The sequence below is a fragment of the Chiloscyllium punctatum genome, chromosome 3, assembly GCF_047496795.1.
Source record: "Chiloscyllium punctatum isolate Juve2018m chromosome 3, sChiPun1.3, whole genome shotgun sequence".
Lineage (NCBI taxonomy): Eukaryota > Metazoa > Chordata > Chondrichthyes > Orectolobiformes > Hemiscylliidae > Chiloscyllium > Chiloscyllium punctatum.
Window position 1 is genome coordinate 36,671,636 of NC_092741.1, and position 13,364 is coordinate 36,684,999.

Here is a 13,364-nt window from a genome sequence, read left to right on the forward strand (position 1 = left end):
ATCTTAAAATCTTAATATTTTATAAAACTATGTTCATGCAGGAAGGAGGAAGGGAATATGCAAAATTGCAACAGATCACTTCTCCTATGACTATAACTTCATTTCTACTTGAGGAATGTACATTACACCACCAGTTTCTCATAAATATAGTAACTATACATCCCATCCACTTGCAGCTGACTGGTCTATGGAATGATGACTAGTTATCAATGACAAATGCCTTGCACCTGCCATCAACATGATTGGCTCCCACGTAGTTGAACAGTTAATGGCCAAACAAGACAAAAAAGTTATTGGAGCTCTATAAAGGGAAGGTGCTGATCTTTCCTCTGCAGTAAAAATGCAAGTAAAGCCCGAAGAAAGTCAATTTATTGTCCCTCACCAGTTGCTGCAAGCTGTTGTTTTAAATGCTAAACTCAGAGATTTTAAGTTGTGAACCAGTTGCTCTATGTCTCCTGCAGGCAAGTGAAAGTAACTGGAGAAGGCAGAGATTGATGAACAGCAAGTCTTGATTAGCCAAGAGAATCATCTCAGCAAACTTTGTGGATAGGGACTATTGAACTACCTTTCCAGCTTTACACTCCATTCACAACACCAATTATTTTTTAATGTTTATATCTATCTGTCTGCCTGGGTTGGCAAGTATTAGAGTTTGGTTCATGTTCAGCAGAACACCATGGGCCAAAGGGCCCATTCATGTGCTGTATTGTTCCATGTTTACACATAGCCAGAATCTATTTGTTTGTAATATAGTAATCATTGTAAGGACAGAAACCTTGTTCTAGGCTTTCTGTCAGCCCAGATCTGAAGACAGGTAAATCAATATGCTTTCACAAAATCTTTCACTTTTGTGATACATCCGGGAACACCAGAGCTCGATTTCCATCTTGTTACCCCAATAGCAGGGCAGGGCAGGACAGAATAGGATAGCACAGCAAATCAATATCCCGTTGGCCCAGCAGGGAACTGTGCTGACAAACACCATAAGCTGAAGGTAAGGTTGCAACTCTGCCATCTCATTTCTCCAGTTCATGTAGTCTTTTCAAGACTGCAGGATAAGAAGACTCATCCCATTCATGAGCAACATGTTGAAGTTATTGTTTAAAAATAAAACATTTTCCTTTTAGAAATGGAAGCATCTGCATGTGAGAAGGCAAACCAGCCTATTGATATTCATCCCTCTGAAATGCTTCATGTGACTTCTCAAGATTCTGGAAACCATCAACCCAGTTTGTTTTTGTTTCCAAAATGCATGGAATGAAGAAAGCTAACTTAGTCCATTTAAACCTTCCAATAGGCCAAGTTAAAACGTGCACTATTCTCAAGACTGTGTTCAATTTACTGAATTCTTCATTCTTTACAGTAAATGAAGTAAAATTCAAGGAAAGCAGCGGGCAAGAAAAATTTAACCGCCCAAAATAATCAAGTAAAAAAAACATCCTTCTGGCAAGACAATGTATACGCCTCACCCCTGACCAGTCACAACTTGTAGATGCATTTTCAGTGCCCCAGCAATGAAACAACCACAGTCAATTTGGAGATGCCGGTGTTGGACTGGGGTGTACAACACAAAGTTTAAAAAAAAAATCACACAACACCAGGTTATAGTCCAACAGGTTTAATTGGAAGCACATTAGCTTTCGGAGCGTCGCTCCTTCATCAGGTGGTAGTGGATGGCTCAATCCTAACACAGAATTTATAGCAAACATTTGCAGTGTGATGTAACTGAAATTATATATTGAAAAATTGATTGTCTGTTAAGCCTTTCATCTGTTAGAATACTGTGATAGTTTCACTTCTTTCATGTGTAAATCACAAAACCTTTTTTAAAAAAGTTGCATTCTCGGGTTAGTGATAGCTAAACAATATGTTGAAGGTGTTGGCTCCCTGTGTTCTCTGTCTATGCCATGATGTTTAGATTGATTCTAATCTAAAAAGTGACATAACGGAGTTTTACATAAATTCATGCAGTTTTTGAGCTCAGAGTTCTACATGAATACATGCAGTATTTGAGCAAAGTACAATGTAACCCTGAAAGTACAAGTTCATCACACAAAATATATGTGTGCATGTGGGTCTTTGTGTGTGTGTGTCTGTCTGGGGTGGGGGTTGTGAGTGTGAGAAAGTGTATGTGCGTGTGTGTAGTGAGTGCAAAGTGTCTTAAGTCTGTGAGGGGGTGCGTGTATGAGTGTGGGTGTGTGTGTGTCTGTAAGGGTGTGTGTGCGTGTCTGTGTATATGTGTCCGTGTGTATGTATGTATAGGAATGCCTGTGTGTGTGTGAGAGTGTGTGTGTGTGTGTGTGTGTGTGTGTGTTTGTGTGTGTGTGTGTAGGAGTAGCTGTGTGCGTGTATAGTGCAATGGTGGTCACCTGTAATGTGACATGAACCCAAGGTCCAGGTTGAGGCCCTCCCTATGGGTACCGAACTTAGCTATCAGCCTCTACTTGGCCACTTTTCTCTGCTGTCTGTCCCGAAGTCCACCCTGGAGGATGGTCACCCGAAGGTCCGAGGCTGAATGCCCTGGGCCTCTGAAGTGTTCCCCAACTGGGTGGGAACACTCCTGTCTGTTGATTGTTGTGTGGTGCCCATTCATCCGAGCAGAGGCTGATAGCTAAGTTCGGTACCCATAGGGAGGGACCTTGGATTCATGTCACAGTCAAGAGTTAGGTGAGGCAGGTCACACTGACCAGCACCTGGTCTTCTATCAAGTACTGGAGCAGACTTGAGGGACTGAATGTTCTTCTTCCTCCTGTTTCTATGTTCGTACCTCAAAAGTGAACAGAATTCCAGTTACATTAGTAAAAACAATTGTTGACCAACAGAGGGTGCTGCAAGCAAGGCCATCAGTAAAGCTCACGAGCAAGCTTCATCTATCAAAAATAAATGTACACAAGGAGGAATGGAAGAGCCAGTAATATTGTAAGCGAGGGTTTCAGGCCAATATCTGGGAACGTGGGCTTGACATGTACTGTGACAAATGGTGAATTCTGAATTCAATAAAGAATTGGAATAAGTAAAAAGTAGACTAATGGCAAATACACAGTCAATTGCTGTAAAAACTTAGATAATTCACTAATGTCCTTTAGGTGGGGTAATTTGCCATCCTTACCTGGTCAGGCCTAAACAAGATACTAGAACAGCAGCAATATGGTTGACTCTTAACTGCCCTCTGGGCAATTAGGAATTGGCAATACATGCTGGGACTAGCCAGTTACATCCATGTCCCAAGAAAGAATAAACAATTAGGCAAATAACTTGTGTGTTAAAATTGATGAAAGTGTTTTTTATGCAGTAATAATCTGTACCTTCCAAACCCACAGCCTCAACCATCTGGAACAGCCATTCTCAACGGAGGCCATATGGCCTCCTTAGGGGCCCTTGCACATTTGAACGGGGCCAGAGACTGAAAATTGTGAGAGAGGGAGCCCCAAGGATTTATGGGGGTCCTGGTAACTGAACCGATGAAATACCCAAGTTATCACGAAACTCACAGAAAAGCACCAAACTCAAGGACCACATTAGGCCTGATAGATGTTTAATTTCATACTTTTTTAAGCTGTGTTCAGCATATCGGAATGTTCAAGCTTTCTCGGTGATCAATAATACATGAATTTCTGTCTATCTGTTTGTGTCGTAACCCTGTTTGAAAGGGGTCCCCTGGAACCTGACAAGAGCTCCCATGGAGGCAGTGGCCAAAAGACAGTTGCGAATCACCGATCTACAAGGTCAAGGGCAGCAAATATAAGGGGACACCATCACCTACAAGTTCCCTTCCAAGCCAGTCATCCTGACTTGAAAATATATCCTTCGTTGGCACTGGAACACCTTTCCATACAAGATGGTGTACAGCACTTCAAGGAGGAGGCTCACCACCACTTTTCAAAGGCAGTTAGGGATGGGCAATTAACCTTGGCCTAGCCAGCAATGCCTACATCTATATAATAGAAAAATAGATTATTCTAACAATCTTAAACCATTAAGTGCAGACCTTATGGACAGAACGACATTCTTCTGTCTGTGTCACTGTTTGATTTCGAATAATTCTACCGTTCTGCTGACATTTTTTCAGAGGGTTGTGCTTCTGAGTGAAGATTTTGTTTCATCAACAACACAAGATAACATTTCTAATAAGGTGTGTAACAAAGTGCTACTCCACCTGGTAGACACTATGTAAGCCAAATAGTATCACTCACTGTTACAAAGAGAATTGAAAAACAACAGAAACAGGAGGGGTAGGCCATTCAGCCCTTTGATCCCATTCTATCATTCAATGAGATCATGGCTGATCTCCTCCATCAACACCATTTTCCTACACTATCCCCATACCTTTGATGTTTTTAATCTGTAGAAATTTATCAATGTCAGTCTTGAACATACTCAAAGTCTGAACCTCTACAACCTAATGGGGCAGAGAATTCCAAAGATTCACTACACTTTCTGCTCTCAAACACCTTCTCCTGTTAATTCTAAATGGCCGTACCTCTATGTTGAGGATGCCTCCTTTGTTCCAGACAGCCCAAAATAGAGGAAATTCCACCCTCATCAACCCTGTCAATCTCTGTAAGAATAAGATCACTTCTCATTTTTCTAAACTCCTGGGAATAATGGTTCAGTGTACTTATTCTTTCTTCAGATGACAATTCACCCATCCCAGGAATTAGTTGGTGAACCATTAATGTACTCGGTCTATGGCAAGTACGTTTTTCTTTAGATAAGGGGACTAAAATGAGAAATACTCCAGATGCAGTCTTACCAAGTCTCTACATAATTGTAATACAACATCTATATCCCTATATTCAAATTCTCTTATAATAACGGTCGGCATACCATTTGCCTTCTTAATTGCTTGCTGCACCAACATGCTAACTTTCAGTGACTCATGAACGATTTAGCATTCCAGCTGAGGTCCTGGTCATAGAGTCATAGAGATGTACAGACCCTTCGGTCCAACCCGTCCATGCCGGCCAGATATCCCAATCCAACCCAATCCCAACCTGCAGCACCCAGCCCATATGTAGCTAGGATCAAAACAACACACACACAAAAAAAAGAGGTTCTTTAGATCAAATAAAATAGCTGCTGTGTTGTATTCCAGCAATTTGAATACAGATGTAAAAACTGGAAAGCTGTCTCATTCTGAAAAAGATGAACATCTTTTTATTAGCAAACAGAAAATGCACCCCAATTCTTTTAAAAACTACTTCTCAATTTATATATATTTAACAGAAGGCGGCACAGGAAATGGCACTTAATTCAGATCTCTAAGGGGAACAGTGTAGTAAATGTGGAGTATTATTTCAATTTAACTCACAAGCGGCAGACCTGCACAAGTTGATGTAAAGTTGCAATAGAAGCATTTCCTTCTGAGAGATCAAAACCTGAGATGGTTTTCAGATTGGGTAGTAGAGGCATGAAGTCAAGACTTTTAAGTGTCAGTGATGTACTAGAGTGGGGTTTGAGAGGGTTTCTAATGCAGGGTAAGTAGGATATGCTCACCCAAGGTCCAGGGTGTGATAGAGTAGATGCGAATAGGATTTTTCTTCTTTCTGGAGAGTCTGGGATAGGATGGATGGGGATTACGAATATGATTTCCTGGTTATATTAGGACAAAAAAAAACAGATTTAAAGCAATTTACGAAAGAAGTAAGTATGACGTGAAAAAAAGCTTTCACGAGTGGTTCAGGTTTGGAATGCACTGCCTGGAGGTTTGGTGGAGACATGCTTAGCTGAGGCATTCAGAAGGGCAATAGGTGATGTTTAAAGTGGAAACAATGTGTACAGTTACACATAAAAGGCATGTAAACAGTACTAATTTGGAGAGACATGCAGCCACAATGCACTGAACAGCCTCCTTCTACATCGTATTACTTCTGTGCTCTGGTGAACCAAGGAAAACAGATTTAAAATAGGAGCCAGGCCACTTAAGACGGAAATGAGGAGGATGCTGAAACTTTGGAAGTCACTATCTCAGAGGGCTGTGAAAGCTCTAACATTACACAGGCTCAGTCAGAAACTGATAGATTGCTGGACACTCATGACAAGGAAGATGGACATATTGGGGGGTGGGGGTGGGGGTGGGGGTAAAACAGCTGGAGGTAGACAATCAGCAAGTATCTAGTTCCATGGTAGGAAAACGTTTGACAGGCTGAATGGACTACTCTTGCTCCACTTGCCCATTTTCTATGGCATTCGATCTGACGCTGATAAATAATAAATTAGCCATCCTCATGTCTGCAGTCTTTAGCACAATTGATAACACTGGTCAACTCCATCACCTCTCTGCTATCTTCCAGCTAGATGGAACTGTGCTCTTAGATTCATTTCGTTGACATAAAATTGGCTTCTATTCACATTGCATAGTTATCTTTGCTGTACTCCAAAAAATCATCCATAGCTCCCTCTTATTTATTAAGATTATATTACCTCTTGATGACACTACTCCAAAACACCACTAGATTCCACATATCTTTGGTGAAACCCTACCTTACCTTACCACCAACTCCACAACCATCTCCCTCAACCCCTTCGCTATTTTGTCTGTCCAGCATCCAGCACTGTATAAGCAGGGAAATTGTCCAATTAATTATTGGGAAAATGGAAGTCTGCTTTCCCAACCACAAACTTTGCTCCTTAATTACCACACCCATTTCTTTCCCTGGCAATAATCAGTTGTTTCCAACTTCACAACTATATAGGGGTGCAAGCAGGCCATTCAGCCCCTTGTGCCTGTTCTGCCATTCAAAGTCATGGCTGACCTCAGTGTTATATTTGATCCCAAGATAAGCTTTCTACCACATATACGAATCATTACTAAGATCAACTATTACCATTTTCATAACACTGTTCACCTCCACTCCTGTCTCAGCTCATCTATTACTGGATTCTTCATCCATGTCTCTGTTACTTCCAGACCTGATGATTCTAACGCATCCCTGGACTGCATCCCACATTCTACCCTCTGTCAACTTGAAGTGATTCAAAATCTGGCTGCCCATTTTCTAACTCATGTCAAATTCCATTTGCATATCAGCCCTGCATTTGCTGGCCTAGTTTGCCTGCCAGTTTAACAGCTCAATTCTAAAATTCTTATCCTTGTTTCCAAAGTCCTCTAAGACCTGAGACTTTGCTGTCTTTGTAATCTTCCCCAGACCACAACTGTAGGACATCTCTGCATTCATCCAATTTTAGTCACTTAAATAAACCTAATTTTAACTTCTCCACCATTTGTGGCCATTGCTCTAGTTGCCTAGGCCCTAGGCTCTGGAATTCTTTCCAGACAGCTCTCTTTCTTCAGTTAAGACATTTCTTAACATTTTTCCTCTTTAACCAAACCTTTAGTTATCTGTTATAGTTTCTACTTATAAGTGACTCAGTGTCACATTTAGTTTTATAACACCTCTGTGATATACCTTGAGACACTTAATTATGGGTGCTGTTATTGTAACCGTGACCTTACTCCAATATCTTTCACTTTTTTTCTTAAGCTCTGACCACTTTTACACAAGGGAGCACATACGCATTGGATTCAAACACTGCCTGAGTGGTTAAGTTCAAAAAGTAATAAGAAATGAGCATTTTAAATGACCTCAAGCTGAAGGCTTAAATTGAATGTTAAATGTCCCATGCCTTCGGAGGTAAATTGAAGAATCTTTCAGCACAAAAGTAAAGCCATTAGTTGAAGTTCTAAGGCAGAACCTGAAGCTTGACTGTCATATATGGCATCATTAGCTAAACTAATTTAGCATCTTTGTTTGCCCAGTAAACTTACAAAATGTTTTGCCTGAACCAAGGATGTGAATTTACTGTAATCAAGTGAAACAAGATCAGCTTCCAAAATGTAATTTAAAAATTCATGCAAGTTATTTCTTAAAAGGTCAAAATTTAAAATGCCTTTGTGCTGCTCACTAAGATACGTGACTTTAATACTTGTTTCAAGACATAAATTACTGAGTATTTCAATATTATTAGCCTTGCTCTAACTAACATAACCAGACCTGCATTAGTGTAGGTGACACACTACAAGCTTTATTTTTAACAACGCAGCCTCGTGTTAACCTTCTTCCTCATCCAAATATAGCCAGAGCCAACCTCTTTCCTTCCACTAAATTCAGTCACACATTTACCCCATTTCACTACAGAGGGCTCCAGCACTGGAGAAGCCATTTCACTCAATACGGTTCATGGAAACTAAATTATGCTTCCTCCAACAACTTTAGAACACCCCTGATTCAATATGAATCAAATAAAATGATGTAAACACCTTTGCAACAATTATTCCTTCTGGCAAACATTTCGATACTCCAATAGGCTGCTGTGTAAAACAATGGTTCTCCAACCTTTCAACTGTAAACTACTGAAAGAGGAGGAGAAGACCAAACTGACCATCTAATTCCACCAGCTTTCTTAACATTTTTTGCATAATATTAGGAATTTATGGAAAATAAATATTTTGCTGCCAAACGTGATAAACTTGTGCATATTACCTTTATTAAAGTCACCCTCATCCCTGAAGGTCATAAGGCTGCTTTCTCCTTAGATAGATGTTGTTAGTTTAATCTGAGGGTCACCACGCCTCAGGTGAGGTTGAGAAGGCTGGAGTTTTATGGTAACCTCAGCCCGCACTGTTGACATCACTGTGCTTCACAAACGAACCCATCCAGCCAACTGAGCTAATTCAGTATTCTTTTCACAGATGCTACCAGACCTACGGTGTGTCTTCAGTAATTTGTTTTCATTTGTTTCACACTTAGCTCAAACATTATTCTCAAATCATCACAATTACTTTCTTCTGAGATATTAAAATTTATCTTATAATGAAACAAAACAAATGCTAACATAAATCTTACTTGTAAAACTACATTGTTGCTGCCCATGTTTATGTCATGCCATGCAGCAGCCAGTCTTGATGTTTGATACACTCAGCAGAAACATGATGCAAAGCCCTGAAGATAAGTCAACTGGTTAAGACAGCTTTTGACTTAACAAAGCATATGGCTGCAGTTACACCATATCCTGTGACAACACTTGGTGTGGCTTTTCAATGGTATAAATGCAATGAAATGGCTGAACTGCCTGGTGAGGTACAAGTTTGTAATTATTGATGGATCTCCTATGTGTGATTACTTAATTGTTCTCTGCAAATAATCCAATTAGTGAACTGTAACTAATAACTATCTGTTAGATACATCACTTATTCAATTGTTCTTAAATCTGTTGTCAAATATAAAAGTATAAGAAGCAGAGTCAAAAACCCTTATTCACACCTCTTCACATCCAACAGGCAGGGCTCATAGCTGATATTAAATGAACACCTTTTGTTGAAACTTTTTGAAGACGTTTGATATTAGATTTACCCCACATAGCGGAACATCCAAATACATAGCATGTCTGACACAGAAAAGTCAAAGGTAGTTCATGAATAGAGTTAAAATATACAAACCTAGCAACTGTCCACTGACAATTAGTTGAGCAAATACAGCAGCGTAGTTTCCTTTCATTGCATTCCCAATGTACATTTTCTCCGCATCTTCACATGGCGTGTGAATGATAAATTCCTATGAAGTGGAAGAGATCTAACTTTATTATACCGTAAAATTTCTTACCTTTAGCCAATATCATGAATTTCTTGTGGAATGTGGTTGTTAGGCACTTCTACTACCATACCCAATTAATAATCAAAAATCATTCCAAAACAGCTAATTCACAGCTGTTATAAACCCCCTTCCCAGAACTGAAACTGAAACACCCAAAGAGGAACACCTTGCACTATAATCTGTGGTGTAACCTGCGTTTCAGCAACTACTAGTGGCTAAATAAAATAAATCCCCAGCCCTCACTTTAAGATCAACCAGTAACAATTTACTTATCCAACTCTAACAGTGAACAAATTAACTAAACCATTAACAAACCAAATAAATCCCTTCTAACTACTAACTATTCCCCCAAATGAAACGAGATTCTAATGGTATGCTGCTTCAATAAATACAAGTCCCACTCATATGATAAAAATAGAATTTAGTCTCTTGAAATTACAGCCAGGTTACATCTTCCGGAAAGTTCTGCGCCTTCTCCATCGATTCTGCTGTCAGGAATGCCTTCACCATTGTTGGTACTGTTGTTATTTGGTTGGTGGTTTCTCCAAGACACAGATGAGGCTGTGACGGTTCTCTTGAGAGCTGAGGGCTGTTACCTCTGGCGGATAGATCAGAGGTCTTTGTCTAACTGTCCCCTTCTTTTGTACCCTTGATGACATATCAATATTTCTTACAACAGGATTAGTCCTATGTCATCAAAACCTCAGATTTAAATTTAGTAGGTTCCTGGTATCTAAATACCTGATTCAAATTGATTGGCTAAATTCAAAAGCCTGTTGTCTTGGTAAAAACTGCTGTTTGGCCTGCTAACTCTACGGGCCTTTCAACACAAATGTTTCAATTCGGACGCTGTCTGTGTACTTGCAAACTTTCAAGCTGCTGCTCACATACATCCATTTTAAATTTCTAAGCACTGAAAGAGCACCTTCTTTTAAAAGAGACCATGCAATGCTGCCCCCATTTTACAAACACCAATTTCTAACTTGCTGCCTCCCAAACTACAATTACTCTACCCAATTTCGCAACACTGCATTCTACCACATGCACAAATGATAACTTCTCACTGGGATCTCTGGACTATGATCAGGAACAGCAGCATTAGCCAACAAAAATACAGACCCAAATTATAGCAATGCAATTGCAATCTCTGGCTGAGATCTTCATTTATTTCAGCACAAAAAGCAGATAGCTGTGTTTGTTCATCTATTCTGTTAAACAGTGAGAGTATGATATGAGGAGCGAATTTAAATGCTTTCTAATGAAACATATGCTGAAAGCCTGTGTTGTTGAAAATGGTTGCCGGCCAGTGCAAGAAGTCTGCAAATCAATCGAGGGAGAGACAGGTACGTAACAGCAATGTAACTAGACTAGTAATCCAGAGGCTCTGTACAAATTCCAGCAAAGAAGCTGTGAAATTTGAATTGAATGTATAAATCTGGAACTGAAAACTAGTTCAGTTTGGTGACCATGAAACTATAAGCAATTGTTCTAAAAACCCATCTGATTCACTAAAATCCTTTCGGGAAGGGAAGCTGCTGGTCTACATGCAATCCAGACCCAATATGAGTTGATTCTTAATTGCTGTCTGAAACGGTCCAGCAAGTTCAAGAGTAATTAGAGACAAGCAACTTTGCTAGTGACTCCCACAATAAAAGAATATGACAGCAGGTCCCTACTGTCATTAATAAAATCCAGCACAATTTGACAAATCACCCAACCATCAGTCTTAATCAGGTGCAATACACAGCCAGTTTTGTGTGTGTGTGTGTTGGGGGGCACAATGATATTTGGGGACTGCATAAGAAATTTCAAAAAAACAACAAAAGATGAGAAAAAAAAGGAATAAAATAAACTATGAGGGTAAACTACTAGCTAGTACATTAAAAAAAGATCGTAAGAGCTTCATTTTAAAAAAGGCAACAAGACCGCTCCTGGGCCTGGGGAATGCATCTTACGATAATAAAAAATTGCTACAGGGTGCACTAGTAGTAATCTTCCAAGAATCCATTGGGTCCTAGAGGATTGGAAAACTATCCATGTAACACCCTTATTCAAAAGGGAGGGAGACACAAAAAAAGGCAACTAAACGACAATTGGCTTAACATCTGTCATTGGGAAGGTGACAGAGTCAAGATAAAGGAAGTAATCGCAGAACATTTAGATACATAATATGTTCAAGCATGGTCAGCATAGCTTCATGAAAGTGAAATCATACCTAACAAGTATATTATAGTTATAGAGTCATAGAGTCATACAACATGGAAACAAACCCTTCAATCCACCTAGTCCATGCTGACTATATTGAGCATATGGTGCTGGAAAAGCACAGAAGGCTAGGCAGCATCCAAGGAGCAGGAGAATCAATATTTCAGGCATAAGCCCTTCATCAGAAATGAGGCTTCTGGGCTGGGGGTGCTGAGATAAATGGAAAGGGGGTGGGGCTGGGGGGGGGTGGAAGATAATGGAATGCAATAGGTAGATAAAGGTGGGGGAGAAGGTGATAGGTCGGTGAGGATGGTGGAGTGGATAGATGGGAAAGACGATGGACAGGTCAAAGGGCAGTGCCGAGTTAGAGGCTTCGGACTGGGATAAGTTGGGGGGGGAGGGGAAATGGGGAAACTGGTGAAATCCACATTAATCTTGTGTGGTTGCAAGGTCCCAAGGCAGAAGATGAGGCGTTCTTCCTCCAGGCATTGGGTTTGGTGATGGGGGGAGGCCCAGGACCTGCATGTCCTTGGTTCTCAACTCTGATCTCCAGGATCTGCAGTCCTCACTTTCTCTTTGCCAGCTATGTTCTCAACTAAATTAGTCCCACTTGCCTGCATTTGGCTCATATCCATTCAGACCTTTCCTATTCACTTACTTATCCAAATGTCTTTTAAATGTTGTAATTGTAACTACATTTACCACTTCCTCTGGCAGTTCATTCCATACATGAACTATTTCCTGGATTCAAACAAATGTTGCCCCTCATGTCCTTCTCCTCTCACCTTAAAAAGATGCCCCTAGTTTTGAACACCCTACCAGAGGGAAAATACTCATGCTACTCACCTTATCTATGCCTGTCATGGTTTCATAAACCTCTATAAGGTCACTCCTCAACCTCCTACGCTCCAGTGATCAAAAGTCCCAGCCTATTTTTATAATCAAACTCTCCATTCCCAGCAAAATCTTGATAGATCTTTTCTGAACCCTCTCTAATTTTATGATATCTTTCCTATAGTAGAGCAATCAAAACTGCACACAGTACCCCAGAAGAGACCTCACCAACATCCTGTAAAACCTCAGCATGACATCCCAACTCTTATATACTCAATGATCTCAGCAATGAAAGCCAGTGTGCCAAATTGGATAGATAAAAAGGAACCAGTAGATATATTTGATTTCCAAAGGCATAAAGGTTCCATACATAAGGTGACTCACTGAGATAAGAGCTCATAGTATATAGCCCGGACAGAGGATTGGCTGATTATTCCAATTCTCTCTCTTCAAATAAAGGGGACATTTTCAGAATGGCAGCCTGTATCCAGTGGAGTGCCACAGAGATCAGTATTCGACCACAAATTATTGAAAATATATGCTAATGATTTGGATGGCAGAAGTGAACATACAATCGCCAAGTTTGGGAACGATGCTAAAATAGGTGGAAAAGGAAGTGGTGAGGATAACAGAGAGTACAGAGAAATAATAAGTGGTCAAGTGATGGACAAAAAAAAATGGCAGATAGAATTTAATGTGAAAAGATGTGAGGTTATGCACTTTGCTAGATCA

At 40.2% G+C, this 13,364-nt stretch overlaps 1 protein-coding gene across 1 annotated transcript in view; it reads right to left on the reverse strand.

Moving 5' to 3' along the window:
• The window catches only part of acoxl (acyl-CoA oxidase-like), a 392,592-nt gene that overhangs the window by 357,995 nt on the left and 21,233 nt on the right, over positions 1 to 13,364 (reverse strand). The window contains exon 6 of the mRNA XM_072551478.1: positions 9,440 to 9,554. Within this exon, the coding sequence (XP_072407579.1) occupies positions 9,440 to 9,554 (115 nt within the window). The remainder of the gene's footprint in view (positions 1 to 9,439; positions 9,555 to 13,364) is intronic.